This window comes from Cenococcum geophilum (assembly GCF_001692895.1).
Source record: "Cenococcum geophilum 1.58 unplaced genomic scaffold K441scaffold_22, whole genome shotgun sequence".
Lineage (NCBI taxonomy): Eukaryota > Fungi > Ascomycota > Dothideomycetes > Gloniales > Gloniaceae > Cenococcum > Cenococcum geophilum.
Genome location: NW_027137580.1, coordinates 2,202,522 through 2,223,053, shown reverse-complemented (window position 1 = coordinate 2,223,053; position 20,532 = coordinate 2,202,522). Strand labels below are relative to the sequence as shown.

Below are 20,532 nucleotides of genomic sequence, written 5' to 3'. Positions count from 1 at the left end.
TTGCCCAACAGATTAACTCTAATTGTATTCTAAGAATCACTATAAGGAAGGAACTATCTAGGTAGGGACTAAGGGTTCTTAAATACACAACCGTACTCCTATAAAATCCTTCTTATACGTAATATATGTATTATACATATTATACGTACGTTTCCTTCGTATACTGCGTATACTGCGTATAATATTATGTAATCTTAGCTATTATTCCTTATTATATAGCTCTACCGGCTCTATCCTAGACTATGCTTAAATTAACTAACTAGCTTCTTCTAACTCTTCCCTAAGTAGTTATAACATTGTACTTAAAACGTCCGTAATACTATCTCCCTCCTTTTTATCTTTATCCTTAAAGATTCCTAATATCTTTAAGTTGTTTACTAGAGGTGTAATATCCGTCTAATTAATTTGGTTAATATTATTGCTTATTATACCTAAAGCGGTTTCTTCCTTATAAGCGCGATGTCGTGCTCGTACTATTGCTGCGATATTGTCTCTTAGTGAGATTATACTATCTCTATATTCTTGTTGCTTAAAAGAGGGGTTGGTTTATATTGCGTTGGCGAACCTATCTTTATAATAACCGTCCTTTTGTTTAGAGTGCACTAAAGCAAATATTTGTTCGTTTTGTGACGTTCGCTTTGTTTTTAATGCTAAATATACGTAATTTATTACTCTTAATAGTTTTCTAGTCCCCTAATTGATTTATCTTAGGGTTTTATATTTAATCTACTGCTATGCAGCTAGATAGTAAACTATCTTAGGCTTTTGCTAAGTTGGAACGTTCTTATAATATAGAGTAAAAGGCTCTTAAAGCCCATATCGCGGCGTCCGCTCGGTTACTTCGTCTTAAAAAGGTTTATAAAAAGGTGCGTTCTAAGGAGTAGAAACTTATAAAATAGGGTCTGTAGGAACTTAGTAACAAAAGGACTAATCCTTTTCTAGCTAAGAAGGAAATAGATCTAAGTAGTTTGGTAACTGCTCTTCTTAGGTCCCCCTTAGGTGACTTATTTTTTAGCAATCCTTCTTTATTAATACTGCCTGACCTAATCTCTTCCGATACTCCTATACCTTTCCTATAGCGTTCTTTAAATTCCTTAGTAGCTCCTAGGTAGTCTTAGTGTAGCCTATTTACTTAACCTTGTACTATATTTTATTGTTAACATCCTTATAACTAACGATCTTTAAAACTTACTATTCGTCTTCTTCTCGTCCTTTATATATATCTGCTTTGTAAACTAGTGGCTTAATATTCCTATATACTGGCTCTAGTATTACAATATACTATATAGGGTAGATCTTTATTTTAGCTAGTAGGTTTAACTTAAACGTAACCGGTAAAATCCTTTATGTAATTTTAAAAGGTCTTAGTCTAATATAGTCCAACTTCTTACTTAGTTGTTAACTCTTAAAATTTTTATATAGTAGCTATACTTTATCTCCCTCCTTAAGATCTGGTTCCTTAGATCTCTTAGTATTATAGTACTTTTTTATTCTTTCTTGTACTCTCTTTACTAATTCTATAAGGTCTACATAAAGATTTATTAACGTCTTTATTCTTTCTTTAGCTATACTACTTATTTTCTTTACTTATCTTAGTAATAATAATATTCTTAGCTTATATCCGTAATTTGCCTTAAATAGTAATATGCCTATTTCTTCTTAAGGTGTTGCATTATATATAAACTATATAATTAGTAATAGCGATACCTAATTATTCTATATATAATTAATATAGTGTCTTAGATACTGCTCTAGTGTCTAATTTAATCTTTCCGTTTAACTATCTGTCTGCGGATAATATACGGTAAAAGTTGCTACTCTAACTCCTTATTCCGCTAAGAATACCTCCTAAAATGCTACTATAAATCTTAGATCTCTATCCGATATAATCTTACTTAGTACTTTATATCTTATAAATACTTCTTTAACATAGATTCTAGTAATATCTTCCGCTAAGATTTCTTTTGTATATACTATAAAGTATCCCTACTTTATAAGCTTGTCTACTATTACTAAGATCGCGTTATGCTCTTATCCGGTAATAGGATCTCTTAACTTTAGTAACTTAATAATAAAGTCCTATAATATAACCTCCTATAGTCTCTCTAGTATCTTAATAGGTTATAGCCCTCTATATAGCTTATGCCTTATTAGTTTATTTCTTTAGCAATCTAGATATTTCTTTATAACTTTTTGTGCTAAGCCCTAGATTCTATTAATAATATACTCCTCTTAGAGTCTTAACACTAAGCCCGTAGCTCTATTATATCCTTAAGTTATTCCCTTATAAAAATCTTCTATAAATTATTCTGCTATGCTTTTTAGGATATACTTCGCTTTTTAATTTTCGTATATATCCATCTATAGATCTTCTAGCTATGCTTTTAGAATTCTTTATACCTAAAAGCTTTTTAGTAACTTATAAACTCTATCTAGTTCTTCTTAAGTTACTATAACCTTTAGATAATTATACCTAATTAATCCGTCTATATCTTTTCGCAGTAAAGCCCCTAATGGCTTTTTATCGCTTTATAGTTTAGCTTTATAACTTAGAGCATCTACTCGCGTGTTATCTGTACCCTTAGTATACTAAATCTTAAAATAGTATTCTATAAGCATCTCTACCTATCTAACCTATTTTTAGTTAAGTTCCTTTATCATTAGGAATCCTATTAGGTTCTTATAATCCATCTTAACTATAAATAGTTTCTCTATGCCTTATAAGAACGCTCTCTATTCCTTTAGTACTGCAACTATACCTAATAACTCCTTATTGTAAATATCATAGTTTAACTCTAGTGGTGTTATCTTTCGACTATAGTATGCCACTAGGTGCCATCCATCTTAATATCTCTATATAAAGTATACCCCTAGTATATAGTCTAATATATCTATTTCTATAACCGTCTCTAGACCTAGTTAATAGATCTTAAGAACTAGCTCCTAGGTAAACAACTCTTTAACTTTCTTAAATAGCTCTTACTATTCCTTTCCCCATACCTATAGTTCTTCTTTCTTCGTTAGTCGCGTAAATGGTTTAATATCCTTTAACTACTGCGCTATAAACCTCCTGCAGTAATTGCAAAACCCTAAAAACAATCTTAACTACGTAATGTTCTCTAGTTCTTACCAATTTACTATAGCCTTAATCTTCTTTAGATCTATACTAAGTTGGTCTAGTTTAATAATAAATCTAATAAAATCGGTCTTCCTAGTAAAGAACTTGTATTTTTTAATTGCTACTAGCATCTATTCTTTCTATAGTCTCTTTAAGATCTATTTAACGTGTTCCCCGTATTCTTCCTTAGTTATTAAGTAGATAATAATATTATTAAGGTATACTATAACAAATTTATCTAAGTATTCTTCTAATATATTGTTAATACGCTTCTAAAACGTTACTAGTGCGTTTATAAGCCCGAATTATATAACTAATGGTTTATATAGTCCTTCCTTTAACCTAAAGGCTGCCTTCTATTTGTCGCCTTCCTTAATCCTAATCTAATGGTACGCCTATCTTAGATCTATCTTTGTAAAGATTTGCGCGTTACCTATTCTGTCTTAGATTTCGCTAATTAAGGGTAAAGGATACCTATCCTTCCTAGTGATGCTGTTTAACTATCTATAGTCGATACATAGCCTTAGTTTGCTATTCTTCTTTAGTACAAATAATACTAGATAACCCGCTAATAACTACGATAGCCTAATATATCCCTTTCGTAGATTTTCCTAGATAAACTCTTTTAATACTCTACCTTCTTCTTCGGTAAGCTTATAGATTAGAAAGAACCTTAGACTTATTTCTAGTTCTAATTCTATTTTATAGTCCTATACTATATACTCTAATAGCTTCTTACTCTTTAGTGACTATAGTTTCTTACCATACTTATAATATCTCTTTAGTATATAACTTAGTCCTTTTTCCGTTTCTTTATAGGTTGCTCCTACTTAGTACTATACTAACTTAGCTTATTATTATATCTTACGGCGTTAAGTATCCCTAATATTAACCTGACCTATAACCTAATTAATCTTTAAATTATATTTCTGTAACTAAGGCATTCCTAGTACTGCCTTATTATTTCCTAATAGTAATATATTAAAAGACATCTCGATTTATCTCCCTTTAATAGTTAACTAAATAGGTCCTGTTTTAAGATTGATAATGCCTCCTCTATAGGCTATTAGATCTCCTAAAATTATCACTAATAGGTAAGGGTGCTCCTTCTTCCTGTGTAGTAATCCCATTCTTTTAACTACTGCTAGTAAGATGTGGTTCCTTATTACTCCACTATTTATTAATACTTTAAACTGTTAATCTTACTATTTAACTTGTAAATTTAGGTGTTGTCCTTAAATTCCTTTAAGGGTCTAAGGCTCTACTACTAGCTCCCTCTAGTTCTATAGGCTTCTACTTTTCCCAACTGTTAGCTACTTAATCCTGTTTATACTTAGTCTAACTTTAGCTAATACTTAGTTTACTTTTTATCTTCTATATACTATAGATACATATTCTCTAGGCATTCCCACTACTATTATCCGTCTAGGTATTTTTTCGTAAAGAATCTTCCTAGCTAAAGTATTAAGTCTTCTTAGGCTTGTACTTCTACTGGGTGTCAACTATATATATACTTAGTGTTTCGGTATTTCGCCTTATCTAACAACCAATATATCCTCACTGGGTACTTTCGGTTTTTATTCTTTAGTGCTCTATATATATTATACGCATTATCTATATACGCAATCTATACCAATATATAATGTGCTTAATGTCTTAGGTTAACTCTTGGCTCGTCTTTATCCTTAAGTTTAAACCTTTCTCGTGTTAATCTAAGCGTCGCAACTTTATTCGCAGGTACTATAATTTGCCTCTCGCTTCTCTAGTCCTCTAATTACTCCTCTAGATCTTTTAACGTTATAATTAAGGCTCCTTTAATATGGCTCATAGCCTTCTCTATAATTGGGTGGTCTTAGATAACTTTTTTATCCAATTACATATAGAAATCTTCCCACTTATCATTATGCCTTTGCCTATACTACTTTTAGCATAGCTGCTTAAGTATATACGGCTTGTCCGTAAAGAAGTATCTCCTTATTGCTGTGTTATAACAGCCTTTAGTATATTATTCTTTGAATCTGGTTAAAATCCCTAAATCCTCTTTGTTTTCCAGTTCAGTAAGCCACTTAGCTCTTAGTATGCCTATTCTAGGCCTATTAGTAATTCTCCGTATAGGTACTCTGTCCCTTATACGTCCTAGTATACTAGATCTCTTATCTAGTTTCTATTCTTACTATACAATAATTCTTTGCCTAAACTCTTCTATGGTTTCTTTTAGTTTGCGCCTTACGCTTAAATCCTTAAAGTCTTCTTACTTCTTAATCTTAGTATTAACATTTCGATCTTTAGGTCGAACACTGCGTTCTCCTAGTAAGTCCTCTGGGTCTATATATCTGTCTCCTAGTCTAGTTGCTGTTTATACTATAGATTCTCTAATCTATAAAGAAGCCCCCTGCTTCTTACTTAAGGGTGTTTGTATTTATACTCCGAATTCTTAGTCCCTTAGATTCTTTAATCCTAAGCTTGCTTCTAACTTAAGCCTTACTCCTACCTTAGTCCAACTAGGCTTAGGTGTTCTTATTTTATCTTAAGAGTCTTATGCCTGTAGGAAACTCTATCCTAAGCTCATTTGTATGTCCTTAAATTAAGCTACTGCCCTACTCCATCAGTTTCTATCCGTTATAGGTCCTTAGGTATACCTTATCTTGTTTTAAGAATCTTAGTTATCTCTTATCTTATCTTAAGAATCTTAAGCCTTTAGCTTCTTGCCTTTATTAAGTGCCAAAGTAGTTCGCTATCCTACTTCTCTTACGTCTCGCGAAGTGATAGATATCGTGTCTAGTAGGGTCTTGATCCCTACTAATATTCCCTATTCTATAGTGGAATTATCCTCTGCCTTTTATATAACATCTCCGAGGTCTATATACTTCTAGTAAGCTGCCTTTATTGCCTTATCGTTATAGAATGTTTCGCCTACGTTAAATTTATCGTCCTTAATGTCCGATCTGCAAACTAGTTTGTTAGTCCCTCTATATACTATAGATTTTAGCTCCTATAGCCAATAGCTTACGCTATACTTAGCGTCTTTATAAATTTAGTATACGTTATTATAACAAAACGCAAAACTCCTAATTAAACACTCTTTTATTCCTTGTAGTATACTATCGTCCCTCTATACGTATATATCTTCTGCCGTTAGTCTTATCCCCTTTATTACATAGTAACTCTAACTATCTTTATAATCCCTTGCGAAGTAACCTTATTTTCCGCAATTTATGCAAGCTCTATCTTTAAACCATTAACTTTGCTATAGAGTCCGCCTAAACGTCTTCTGCTACTAAGATCTTTGGTTTAGCCTCTGCTTCTTAGTCCTATAATTACTAGATCCTTAACCTCTAGGTTTCTACGGTTTCTTACTCTATCTCTTATAGGCTTCTTTAGTACCACTTAGGTCTATTAGCTCTGCGCCATACTATAGTTTTTAACTTAGCTTTAGTTAATACGTACTCTACGCCTTATATAACTATAGAACTCTATCCTAACCTCTCTTAGTCTGTTCCCTTTGGTAGATCCTATTATTAATCTTTATCGCTTAATCTATTAACTCCCTTAGGGTGTCTGTATCTTCCATTAGAATAATTACGTCCTAGACTTTAGCCTTAAGTCCTTACTTATACTGTGCTATAAGCGCCCTATTATTCCACTTAACTTATATCGCTAGCGTTTAAAACTGCGTAGTGTACTCAATTGCTAAGGTTCGCTGCGTAATATTTTGGAGTTTTCTTTCCGCCGTAGCTGTTACCTCCAGGTCCCTAAATATTTGTGTAAGTTATTCTATAAATCTATTCCAGTTTAAAAACATAAATCGTACCTCTTAGTTAGTGGTTGTTATTCCGTTTACTTATATCTCTATAAGGTAAGGCTTAAACTATTTAAGTGCCCTTCCTATTAAGAATAACCCTGCGTACGCTATTTGATCTATAGGTATTACTAGCTTTACTCCCTCTTACGCAACCTTAAAATGTATTTATATAAGGAATCCTTTAAGCTTTAATCTTTCTCCTAAGAATCTTTTAATTAATAGTAACTTAACCTTTGCTGCTCCAATCCTATTAACCCTATTTTTAAGTGCTATATTATTTTCCGTTAACTAGTTAACTATTGCTTATAACTATCCGACCGTTATAGGTTGCTATAAGTTAGTATCTGCTATACTAGTATCACCTTCTAACCTTAAAGTAGTTGCCGCCGTCAATAGCGTTATAGTGGCTGCTTTTAGTGGCATATTGTTCGACTTTCTATACTTGTTACTATAACTAGGTAGTAATTATATAACGGAACCTTATAGCAGGTACTACGGTGGGCTCGTTATTAGGCTAGGTGTATAGGTAAAGTAAGTTAAAGTTAACAACGTAATAATAACTAGTGGAGTGGTTGCCTAATAGATTAACTCTAATTGTATTCTAAGAATCACTATAAGGAAGGAACTATCTAGGTAGGGACTAAGGGTCCTTAAATACATAACCGTACTCCTATAAAATCCTTCTTGTACGTAATATACGTATTATATATATTATACGTACGTTTCCTTTGTATACTGCGTATACTGCGTATAACGTCATATAATCTTAGCTACTATTCCTCGTCACATAGCTCTACCGGCTCTATCCTAGACCGTGCCTAAATTAACTAACTAGCTTCTTCCGACCCTTCCCCAAGTAGTCGTAACATCGTACTTAAAGCGTCCGTAATATCTAAGGTAAACACTAACCTTATTAAGTTACTTACGTTAACTAATATTATATTACACCAGCTAGCGAAGCTGCAATTATTTAACACTATATATATCTTACTAATGCTAAATTTCTATATCAAATCTATATAATCCGGATAATAGCCGCTATTATCCTATACCGCGAACACTCCTACCTCCCTTAGTACTTTAAGATTTAACCACTAGGTAAGAGCTAGGTTAGTTACTTTCTAAAATAATAAGATAAGCTTTAAATCTACTATATATGGTTAATTAACCAAGAACGAGCTATTGCTAATAATAGTCCCGCCCTTATTAGGAAGTTCTTTACTAACTACTCTAATGCTAAAACCTAGTATAATATTAAAGATAATAATACCTAGAATATGGATAAGACTGGCACCTTAATAGGCTATATATATAGCGCCAAGGTTATAATATTATAAGGTAAGGCCATTAATTTTAAGACCGTTAACGGCTTTATGGAGTGGGTCTTATAGATTAATTGTATTGGCATAGGGGGGATAACTATACCACCTTTTATTGTCTTTAAAGGCTATATATATAGTAAGGGAATATAGGAGAATACTCGCGAAGCTCTTGGCGACTGTTTAATTGGCCTTAGTAAGAACGGCTGGTTAAATTAAGAAATCAGACTAAAGTGGCTAAGGTACTTTAAGTACTATACCTAGCGAACTAAGGTATAGGAGAGGGCAGTAGCAAAGGCAGTAGAAGAAGAAAGAAATAGTAAATTAATTAGCTATTAACTACTAGTAATAGATAGCTATAGCAGCTATATTAACGTTAACTTTATTAAGTACTGCTAGAACTATAAGATTATACCTATATACCTGCCTCTATATTTAACGCACCTACTCTAGCCGCTAGATCTTATTATATTTTTACCTCTTAAGCGCGTATACTCTACTAAAGTTAACGAATATATAGCTTATAGTATTACTAGTATAAATAAAGGCTATTTTATAAAGATTCTTAGCGAGATTTAGCCGCAAATTTATACCAAAACTTTAATAAAAAGCGCCTTTAAGGTAGTAGGCCTCCTCCCCTATAACCTAAATTAACCCCTTACACGCTGCTCTGCTCGGCCATCTACTCTACCTTACTTAGCTAAGGCGACGATTCTATTATCACCTCTATATCCTCCCCCTCTTAATAGCGCCTATGCTAGATCTCGTTACTAGTAAATAATCCTTTATCTAAAAACAACTCTAGAGGCGATAGAGGCCTATATTAATTCGCTAATATAGCACCTATAATCTTTAGAGGATAATCTTAAGTTGCTATAGGTGGAAAATAAGGAGCTGCGGTAATATACTAATAAAAGACGGGAAAGGAAGAAGCGGAAGCGGATAGTACTCTCTAAAGAGTTCTTATACTAGCGGCGGCTTAGGAACTTACTGCTACTAGGGAAGCTGCCGTAAGGGCTAAAGAAGAAGCTAAGATTGCTAGAGACGAGCTACAGAAAAGCGTTAAATAGTAATTACACTTGAAAGAGAATAGGTGGAGGCTAGGAAGGAAGCTTAAAGGCTTGCCGCTAATGCAAAGAAGCTATTTACGCTTTATAATAGAGAGGCAGGGGGCGCGGTAAAGGTAGCGAAGAAGGCGAAGAAGGCCTTAGATATTGCCGCTAAGATTGCTTGCTAGAAGAACACTACTAAGACCTAATTAGCGGCTATTAGAGCGGCTAATCAATGGCAGTCGCATTAATTAACGGCTAAGACGCTCCAGAAGTAGGCAGAAGAGTCTTCTTCTACATGGGCCGCAGGTTAAGTCGTTATTAAGCAACTTTAAGATGCAGCTAAGAAGACATCGGATCTACCGGATCTGCTAGATGACCTCTAGGAAGACCAGGAGGATAACGATATAACCGACAATAAGTCCTTAGATAAGGAGGCCGAGCTAATTAATAGTAATTGGGGCCAAATTCACCAGCCAATTGAGCCCTAAAACACCAGAAATTGACTTTAGATAGACTTATAAATATATATTTATTGCTTCGAGACTTCTTACTAACGATGCAGTGATTTGTGATGGTTTTTACTAGTTATTTGCGACCAAATCGGCATTTTGGCGAATTTTGATGTTCAAATCGTGTAAAACCCAGGGCTCGTGCAAAACCCCGTATACCACGTTATTAAATATATTCTAAATATATTATAACTAGTTATTTATAATAGTTAATTTTAATTAAGAGGTAAGTTNTGTGGTAGGATAAGCGATTTAGGCTCAGTTGACCACATGACTTTGTATTTTGAGTTGAGGCTGCCCCGTGCAGGGATTGTGCATTAGCGCTTATGGTAGGCCGACCTTTTAGCGTGGTCTAGCCGACCTGTAACCACAACACCGGTCACAGTTTCGCGTTCGTCAAGGTGGGCTGACCTCCAGACTGCAACAATACTCAACCGGATGTCAGCGACAACAAAATAATATGATGGTACTATCGTTTGAACTGCCATACATGCTTCTTTCACCGCAATTGCGGCAGTGATATCATGGATTGAAGCTCGTCATATATCTGGGGAGAAGGTGGTGTTTGTCGGGCGGAGCGGGGCGAGGCGGGGCAAGCTAAGAATTTCCGCACTACAACAACCACGGGCACCACAATCCATCGTATGACTCTTCACTCCTCTCACAGGTACTCATGTACTATTCCGAACACACCTCTTGTCTTATTTCTCTCCAATCTCACCCCCAAGATGCCTATGCTCCAGGACCCGTACGTAAACCAAACCACCACCTTGCAGAATATCACTGTCATGCTGATTTTACCTTTGCCTCAGTTCCACAAAATATCGTCCGTTTCCACCCATCTCCTTGCCAAACCGCCAATGGCCTTCCAAGTCAATACAGAAGCCTCCGAGGTGGTTGTCCACTGATTTGCGCGATGCGAGTGACCTTCTGGAACGAAACGTTCTTTGCTGATAATCATCCAGGGAAACCAATCTCTGGTAGATCCAATGGACAGCGACCAAAAATGGACATACTTTAGGATGCTGGTAGATTTGGTAGGTCAACATGATCCCTAAATATTCACCTGTTCCGCAACTCTCTCTGACGGGCTATTAACTATTCCAAACCAGGGCTACAAAGAAATCGAAGTCTCCTTCCCATCTGCGAGCGACACCGATTATAATTTCGTGCGGCGGCTCGTTGAAACACCAGGTGCCATACCTGACGACGTTTGGATCCAAGTTCTTACGCCGTGTCGCCCTGAACTTATTCGTCGTACCGTCAACTCTCTTAAGGGTTCGAAGAAAGCGATTCTCCATCTATATATTGCTACGTCGCCATGCTTTCAGCAGATCGTGTTTAATATGACTAACGAGCAGACGAAAGCGTTGGCGGTCGAATGCACGAAGCTAGTGCGCAGCTTGACCAAGGATGACTTAACCTCCGCGGGCACAGAGTGGGCGTTTGAATTCTCGCCTGAGACCTTCTCGGATTCTAGTACGTAAATCAAAGAAAAATCCCACGCTGGATAACTGTGTACTGACTCTACCTCTTGTATTTAGATCTGGACTTCGTTCTGGAGGTGTGCGAAGCTGTCAAGGCCGCTTGGGAGCCCAGCATCCAGAATCGCATCATCTTCAACCTTCCCGCGACAGTCGAGGTCGGACCTCCAAATATATATGCGGACCAGATTGAGTACTTTTGTACGAACATCTCGGAACGGGAGAAGATTTGTGTGTCTCTTCACCCGCACAACGATCGTAAGCCCTGTGATAACCGCTGGACAGCACGGCATACTAATCTTATCACTTGTCTTTAGGTGGGTGTGCTGTAGCAGCTGCTGAACTAGCCCAAATGGCAGGGGTGCGTACAAATCCGGCTTGTTGAATGCGATACTGACTTTATCCCCCATCTTAGGCAGATCGCGTTGAAGGCACACTGTTTGGCAACGGAGAGAGAACGGGCAATGCGGATCTTGTCGTTCTTGCGCTAAACCTTTATACGCAGGGCATTCACCCGGGGATCGACTTCGTAAGTAAAACTGGAGATAAATCCACTCTGGAGAACTGTATACTGATTTGACCTTTGCCTTCAGTCAGAAATCAACAAAGTCATCGATCTCGTAGAGAAGAGCAATAAGATACCGGTGCATCCCCGTGCCCCTTATGGTAAGCGATCCTTCACTTCGAGGTGCTAAACTTTTTATCTGTGTCCTTTCTAATGATGTTCTGGCAGGCGGCCAACTAGTCGTTTGCGCCTTCAGCGGGTCGCATCAGGACGCCATCAAGAAAGGATTCGCAGCTCGTGAATTATCTAAGGCAAAAATCGAAGATCTTTGGCAACTCCCATACCTCCCGCTCGACCCATTCGATATCGGGCGCACCTATGAGGCGATTATTCGAGTCAACTCTCAATCTGGAAAGGGAGGTGCTGCCTGGATTATCCTTCGCAATCTTCATCTCGACCTTCCACGTGGTTTACAAATAGCCTTCTCCAAAATAGTTCAAAAAGAAGCTGATCGTCTTTCACGCGAGTTGAAGCCGACAGAGATTATCCATCTCTTTGAAGACAGTTATCATTTACGATCGACTCCGCGATTCGAGCTACTCGACTATGATATTTCGGCCGATCGCTCCACATCGCCGGCACCTATGCCTGGCCAGACCCAGTCATCAGAGAACCCGAAACGTATGTTCAAGGGCGTTATTGCTATTAATGGTCAAGAACATCATCTTACAGGTGTCGGAAACGGTGCTATCTCCTCTCTAGCGAATGCATTAAACCTATCTCTAGGAATTGTTCTCGATGTTGCGGATTACAAGGAACACGCTATTGGAGAAGGAAAGGAAGTCAAAGCCGCAACCTACATAGAATGCACCACGAATGGCAATGAGCAACAAAAGGTGTGGGGGGTCGGTATCCACGAAGATGTCGTCCAAGCGTCTCTCATGGCATTGCTTAGTGCAGCAAGCTCGATAGCTGACCGACTAGACGGATGCCTCGGGATCAGTTAGTTGATATCGAGCCAGGTTCCTGTCGTTCGAACACCAGAAAAGTGGTCTCCCCGCTAGTTAGTTGGTCGACATCAATAAACAGACATCACATCATCAGTTCTCTTATGTCTGTCCCGAAAAGGACCGTCAGTGAGTATTCTATTCTCCCTCGAACCATGATTTCACCACTTGATACATCACTTTGCATATAAAATTTTCAGCTTCAACCGCAATGGCCTCAGCCTTACTTTGCCAATAATGAACCAAGCCAGGGCGTCTCGGCCTCTTTAAATTCCAGCAGTGCTTTTATCAGTATTCGGTATTGATTAGCGATATTGAATATTGAATATTGAACGTTCAATATCAATATCAATACGATATGTTCAATACTGAAAGATGTTGAATATTGAATTTTTTAGAGTTGAGGTGGTAAAAATAAGGCAGATGTATTAGTAAGTGACTCTCGGGCCTCTTTATAATACGTGCGCATTTTAGATTTATTAGGTAAACCTATAGAAAGTAAAAATTACCAAGCATTAAATTAGATCATACAAGACATCGCGCACAACATCATTTAATTTTGACGATTTTTACACCCCCCATACACCCACCCTTTAATTAACGCCATGCCTCCCTTATCTACCATTATAATTAAGGACGATGATACTTCCTCCTCTGCCATTTCTGAGCTTAATTCTGATTAGTTTACCCACTTTGGCGACGACGACGCGTCGAGCGACTTTACACCAAATACACCACCCCTAAGTCGCCTCGTAAAAGGCGCAGGTTAGCTACTTCTTCTTGGCACAGCGCTGCAGTAGTGGCTTGATCCAACTTGCAGAGCCGACTACCCATGACTGATACCGTCAATGTCGGCAGAGGCTGAGCGAGTCTTTTCAGGTACACGGTGAACAATCTCATGGGACCGCATATTATTGGGGAGTACGAATATTGAACGTACGGAGTACTTAAAGAGCTGGCTACAAAGTAATATTACCGCCGGGGGGAGGCTTATGGCGACGAATGTAGTACGAGAGGCTTCTGAGCTCTTGGCAGAATCTAGAGAGCAGCCGACATCTGCTACACCACGCCAAGGATCACGAAGGTGACGATAGTGATGAGAGGGCAGTCGCGAGAGAGCAGCTATTTTGAAGCTCTACGAGAGCCCAGGGGCGTGGAGCGTTCAATTAAAGCACTATGCTAAGACTGTACTATATTCAATATTCAATATCTTTTCAGTATTGAATTACTATTCAATATCAATATCAATACGGCCTCATACTGATATTGAATACTGATAAAAGCACTGAATTCCAGAATCAACACTATGGCATTTCGTCTCGGATTTCTTGTCACATCAAGTTCTTCTAAGAGGATTTCAAGGAGGCAATAGGCCTTCGAACCAACATGACAAAGCACATCGTCACGGATTTCGTCATTTTTGCATCGGTAAGCAGACGCAGACTGGACAGAGCCGATGGCAAATATATGCTCTGATTCTTCCTTCGCCAGGGTTCATTGGCATGATTGGCGTCACCGAACTGTTTCAGCCGTAAGCTTAATCGCCATCGATATTGTAGAAATGGAGAAGAGAATTGGAAGCGCAATGCTACATGAATGTGATATCGTGGGGCATGAAACAGTTCAGGCGATAAATGAGTAGAAGCGCTTAGTATGAGAAATATCGTTAATATCCTCCGTATATAAACTGAGATGTTCTGCCTAGGTTCGAAACTGTTTCCCATGACTTAGGACAACGAATTGGGTTGTTTAGTACGTGGCTTACAGTTATCACCGAAATATCGTAATAAAGGCAGATAGTTAAAGCGGTAAAATATAGTAGGTGAAATAAATAGAACAGTTAGTAGTAGAATAGTTAGTAATAGAATACTTAAAAAAAACCCCCCTTAGTAACAGAATACTTGGTAATAAAAGACTTACTAAAAGGACTTAGTCCTAGTAGTAGGCAATAGAATATCAGGTAAAACTTTTAATAGCAGATTACTTGGTATGGGGTGTAAAAAGCTGGAGTAACTCGTACAAGCTGTTACGGTCCTGATGCTGTGCATCGCCCCCTTATTTAGTTTTGATGCTATGCATTCCCTTGGTTTCGATACCGCTCCGAGACCGCCTCGGCTCCATGTATTTAGTTTACGAGTGTCTCTTTTCCTTCTTTATCTTCGCAATATTATTATTTTAGGTACAATGCGAAATATTCATTGAAACGCTCTCACTTAGAAAGTATCCCTACAACGTAAACGTGGCCGTTAGCAGCGGTCAAGGATAAAAGCGCTGGTAAGTGCGAATCGAGCTTATCACGATGCTTGCAGCGATTCCGTAACACTTACAACAACATCCTCATCTGTGTTCTCATCTACCAACCACTGAATGGGCAACCAATCTTCTTCTCATTCACTAGTTTCTCCCGTGTGACCTGCATGTCTGATTCGCCTTTCCCGCGCAGAGCTTCGGGCCCGATTTCTGAGATAATATAACCCTGCGGCATGTATTTGTCGCCATCATCTCCAGGAATTGCTCCACCAGCGAGTCGGAGAAGCAAAGACTTCAGGCTCCATCTCTCAAAAAGAGTCGGTTTGATATACCAGGGATGCGAGATGTAATGGTCAGCATTGAAGCGACCGTTTGCATTTGCTTCTTCGCTGAACCAGCGTTTCCGGAGAAAGTATGGGCGAGGAAGGAAGAGGTACCGCAGAAGGATCTTCCGTATGCTCATGACTATGTTGACAGCTGAGACCGCAAACCATGAAGGATCATTGAACCTGTGGACGTCAGCAGATGTCTGTAGGCTGCAGCAATAGGGGTCTAGTACTTCATCGCTTTTCGTAACCTTGGCTCGAGCAGACTTGACACGAAATCAAGACCTGCAGCATGGAGCCATTTGGGCAGAATATACAGAGCAATATTAATTGTTCCTTTAGCCACTGCCTTGTTCGTCTCAGCAGGTAGCATATGCTCGGCCTCGTAGGCCAGACTCCACGCCTTAAGCTTATTAAGGAAGTGCAGTCCATCGGTCCATCCAGACTTATAAGATTTAAGTACAGTGTAAGGGATTTCTATGGCGTCGCCCATGAAGCGCCAGTACGCTCCCATGGCACAACGTTCGACCTCTGCAGGTTCCCGCCACTCAAAACGTTGCGTCCATCGAATAGGCTCCAGCACGAAGAGACTGAGCGTATAAAGCATGTCTTCATCGGAAATTTTGCCGCTTTTTCGATACCATCCATGGAGATAGTTCATACGAGCAATACCGTCGATGGCTCGAGGCGAGGATGGGTGGTATAAGACCACTTCCGTCAAAATAACACCAGTGTCCGCCGCTCGCTTGGAAGCAGTATCCTCGTTCACAAGTTGTCCAGTTGCGATAAGGAGGCGTAAGATCAAGGGGATCCCATATGTCTATTGGCATTCAGCCTCCTGCGCTAAAGGCCAATGAGACTAGCGACATACCTTAAAAAGCGCAAAGAACACAGAGCCAGAGAATATTGTTGGAAATTCAACCACAGCTAGTCGAGATTGTATGGCAAAGGCATCATCTAGAGTCATGGAGCGATATAAGGCTCTTGTTGGAAACTTGTGTCGCACAGCATCTCTACGCCAATTGTCGACCTGAAAATAAGGTCCGAAAATGAGGACTCGTGTGATTATTGATCTACGAAGAAAAGTGACTATATATACATGAGGTAGGTGGCAAAAAGGTAGACATAAGTCACAGGCTGACGACAAAGCTGACGACGACAAATTGCCACCAGGTAGGCAGTAGGCGACCGTTCAACACACCCCCCCAGCTTTGAGCTTGCTCGCAGGTCGAAGCCAGTGTGTCCAAGAGTCAGCGACGCTGTCAGCTTCGCTGCCAAGAGGCTGCTAATGTAAGCAGTCAGCTGGCTGACTGAGTTGTGACAGTCAGTCAGCTATAAGACTGCAGCTAGCTGACAGCTCGCTGTCTTGGCGGTAAGATTTGGTGGTAAGTTGAAGCTTTAGTAGAAGTTAAGGATATTCGGATAATCTGGTTGGTTAATTATACACTAAGCAATGGGAATCTCTCGCTTAGCCGTAGTAAATAAAGCATTTTCCCTAATATCTCTATTGCGCGCCGAAACCTATGCTAAAGCTTACCACTTTGTTACCTATATAAAATGTAACGTATATTACATTTCACGTGTTAGCTAGGCAGTAGAGCTTCTTCGTCTGCTTCCTCCTCTACTTCTTCCTTATTTAACTCCTTTCGCACCGCATAGGATTTATAAATTAACTGCTTCCTCCCCCCTTTTAATTAACGATAATACCAAATTGGGCAATTAAGATAATTCCGCATCGCGAGAGCCTCCTCTAGCAAATCGGAACTATAGCTGTATCTTTCCTATTAATTAGGATAATCTCTACTTAATAATATACGGTAAGCTTACTGGCAAATACGGATACTGGGTTATTAATAAGCAAAGCTCCTATATTACTAATATAGAAGCATAGAGTAGACCTTTTTTAGGACGGTTCTTTGGGCAAAAAAGGCTCTGGCTGTGTAAGCTCTGCCATCTGGCTTAAAGACTAGGTGCTTTACTTATAGAGGCAGAAAAGCCAGTTTGGTAAGATACATTTAATAGAGCTTCGTATTTAATCGAATTTAATATAGAAATAAAGCCTCCGGAGCCCTTACTAATGCCTTCTTTTTAACCTTGCCACTGACGTCACCACCAAACGTTCTACCTTTTTAAACCTCTATGGGTGCGCAGGACGAATTTAGCTATATTTGAATACTATATTGGGTAAATTGGGGTTGGATTTAATCGGGCAACGTTAATATTTGTATATAGAGAGGTGCTGCTAAAAATCTGCAACGAAACACCATAAAGTCTATATCACTTTCCTAATTGGGACAGCTAGCTGACAGCGTGACAGTCAGCGTACCTTACCTTACAGTCAGCGGACAGCGAGCGGTCCAATTGACGCAGTCAGTCAGCTATAAAAGCTGAAGCTCGCAGCTAGCTGACTGTTGGACACACTGGTCGAAGCTGTATCACCAGTCTTAGCGTGGTGTTAAGTTAACGATTGCATCAATTTCCATCGCCTTTCCTCCGCTAAAGCTCCCCACTAGAGAGTAGTCTAGAGAGTGGTCGACGAAGTCGAAACTCCTCACTAGTATATAATCCATAAGGGTTATCGCTAGAGACCGATCGACTAGGCTCTTTCCTAGGGCTGCGTTTCCTTGAGTCGTGATCCTGATGTCGTCCATTAAGTTTAGAGGTATGGACCGATCGACCGTCCTAATAACGCATACGATTCCTCCGTCGTTCAGTAGTTATAGGTGACTTAATTCTCCACTTAATCCGATCACTATAATAAGGGTCTTTAACCTTATCTCTTTGTCTTTCCTGTCTATCAGCTGCCGCTAGTATTCGTTCTAGAAGATCCCCATATCGTCCCTCTGTACGAGCAGGTACCCGTACCTGTACCGATACTACTCTACTCGGCTGAGACCGTTGGTTGTTAATATCTTGTGAAGAGGTTGATTCTGATCCTGTTGTAGAATTGCTACCCTAGTCCTCTCGTGCCCTAACTCGTCTTAACCCATTATCTGTCTCTACCTTGCGTTTTCCTAGGCCTTAGTGTTATGGAGATGTTCTTGGGCGTTTAAGGACGCTGTACTGTAGGCCCCATTTCATAGCCAGAGCCATCAGGCACTTGTAGGGATGCGCGGTAACTGCATCCTTTAAGTCCATGTAGCAGGTAACATCAGTATCCCTTAAAGTAGCTCTCTTCCATCGGTCCTAGCCTTATACTAAGTAATGTTTTGCGAGCTTTATTAGGGTAGTAGGGTCTAAAATAAGCTTCTAGAAGTCCTTAACTCTGCTAGGAAAGCCCTTAGCCACGGTATATTTCTAGGAGCCTTTATCCTAAATAGGCGCTGAGATAGGTTCAATTAGATCGTCGAGCCACTTCCGTAGGGAGTTTAGCTGAACTGCCGTATGGTTACGAAGGCCTTCCGTCTGGTTACAAAGGCTTATCCTAACGTTGTTTATTTGCATTTCTATTAACATTATTTGTAACTTAACGTCGTTAACCTGTGTTGTAAGACGTTTATCCAGTGACCTTATTTGCGTCTTAACCTCATCAACTTGTGTCTTGACCTCATCAACTTGTGTCTTGACCTCATCAACTTGTGTCTTGACCTCGTCCACTTTGGCATCGACTCAATCGACACCCCTTTTGACCTCCGCTACTCTTACGGCCCACGGAGCATCGTTGTTATATAGGAAAGCTGTCGAGTCGCTTAGCATGCCTATGGCGCCATCTAGGTAAGGGTTCGAATCCGTGGAGAGGTCTGACGGTCGAATGGGTAGGGTGAGGTTGACTGAGGTTGTGGTGTGTTTGTGTACTTTGTGACGTAGATTCTTTAACGCCGTGTAGAACGGCTCGAACGGGACAGCTGATGGAGCCATTGCGTTAGTAATACTTGCTGCTTCTTCTGTCGCGTGTATCTAACGTCTGCGTGTTGGATATTTGTATATTTTAATGAGAATGATAATAGAGTCTTGCAGGGTAGACAGTTGTCTAAAAGTTAGATTTAACTTAATCACGTGCACCTAAGCGAACCAATAGCAGAAGCTTGCTTAGAAGGAGTTAAGACACGTAGGTTCTTTTAAGTGGTTCAAAATAATTCTTTTTAACTTAATTCGATCGATCAATTAACCGAATCGTTCCTTATTCGCTGGCTGTGCGCTCGAACGATTGACGTCTGTTGTACCTCCCTAGGAGGCCTTAATTTGATTTGATTCGATTTGATTCGGCAATGGGCCGATATCGAGGCTCTGGTTTGGTTTGATTTGATTCGGCAACGGGCCGATATCAAGTCTCTGGTTTGATTCGATCAATCGACTGATCGAATCGTTCTGGTGTTCGTTTCCTCAATCGAATGTCATTTAGTAACTGTCCATCTAGTATCTAACTAAGCCGTAGTAGTGCCTAGATCCTACCATACTATTCAGCAATCGTCCATCTAGCATCCAACTAAGTCGTACTAGTGGTGCCTAGATCCTTCCCTGCTGTTTAGTAATCGTCCATCTAGCACCTGCCTCGTGTCTGGCCCCTGGGCCCTGCCTCGTGTCTGGCTCCTTGCCTCGTATCTGGCTCGTCCCTGCCTCATGTCTAGCCTCTACAAGCTTGTGGTACTGTGGGAATCGTCTGTTATAACTAATCGAAGGAAGTCGTTTGGTATTGATTTGGAAGTATTCACGAGTATAAGAGTAGTACCCGGATACGAGCCTGTAGGAACAGCTGATTAAAAGAATAATTGGTGCATAGGAAACAACCCCGGGCTCATAACTGTCGACCTGAAAATAAGGTCCGAAAATGAGGACTTGTGTGATTATTGATCTACGAAGAAAAGTGACTATATATACATGAGGTAGGTGGCAAAAAGGTAGACATGAGTCACAGGCTGACGACAAAGCTGACGACGACAAATTGCCACCAGGTAGGCAGTAGGCGACCGTTCGACACCAATATCGTTGAGATCAGACCAGGGCGAGATACAAGAGGACGCCGGACACGATGCAGGCTTGCCATCTTGCGATAATATTGAGCATCACTACAACCCAGATTTACGTATGCAGTTAGATAATCTAGGGAGGTGGAAGATATTTGGCTGCACTTGAGGTTATCTCAGAGCTACTTTCTACCGAATGAGGTACGAGGCAGCCTCCTTATCCCGCAATGCTACTACTACATAAGTGCTTTAGCTG

At 39.5% G+C, this 20,532-nt stretch overlaps 3 protein-coding genes across 3 annotated transcripts; 1 reads left to right on the top strand and 2 right to left on the bottom strand.

Annotated features, from left to right (window-relative positions):
- The first annotated feature begins 10,228 nt into the window (after nt 1–10,228).
- K441DRAFT_660325 (2-isopropylmalate synthase) lies at nt 10,229–13,058 on the top strand. Its single transcript, XM_067648686.1, has 9 exons — nt 10,229–10,548; nt 10,613–10,718; nt 10,766–10,837; nt 10,913–11,279; nt 11,345–11,542; nt 11,602–11,645; nt 11,700–11,813; nt 11,878–11,950; nt 12,018–13,058. The coding sequence occupies exons 1-9, from the start codon at nt 10,529–10,531 to the stop codon at nt 12,794–12,796; spliced, it is 1,773 nt and encodes a 590-aa protein (XP_067503929.1). The 5' UTR covers nt 10,229–10,528; the 3' UTR covers nt 12,797–13,058.
- Nucleotides 13,059–14,906: 1,848 nt separating this feature from the next.
- Nucleotides 14,907–16,424, bottom strand: K441DRAFT_705721 (uncharacterized protein). Its single transcript, XM_067653618.1, has 4 exons — nt 16,244–16,424; nt 15,606–16,192; nt 15,124–15,555; nt 14,907–15,022 (listed from the first exon to the last, which is right to left on the bottom strand). Exons 1-3 carry the CDS (start codon nt 16,337–16,339, stop codon nt 15,150–15,152), a joined length of 1,089 nt encoding a protein of 362 aa, XP_067503928.1. The 5' UTR covers nt 16,340–16,424; the 3' UTR covers nt 14,907–15,022; nt 15,124–15,149.
- Nucleotides 16,425–18,513: 2,089 nt separating this feature from the next.
- On the bottom strand, nt 18,514–19,674 carry K441DRAFT_660321 (uncharacterized protein). Its single transcript, XM_067648685.1, has one exon. It carries the CDS (start codon nt 19,228–19,230, stop codon nt 18,982–18,984), a length of 249 nt encoding a protein of 82 aa, XP_067503927.1. The 5' UTR covers nt 19,231–19,674; the 3' UTR covers nt 18,514–18,981.
- Between the last annotated feature and the right edge of the window lie 858 nt (nt 19,675–20,532).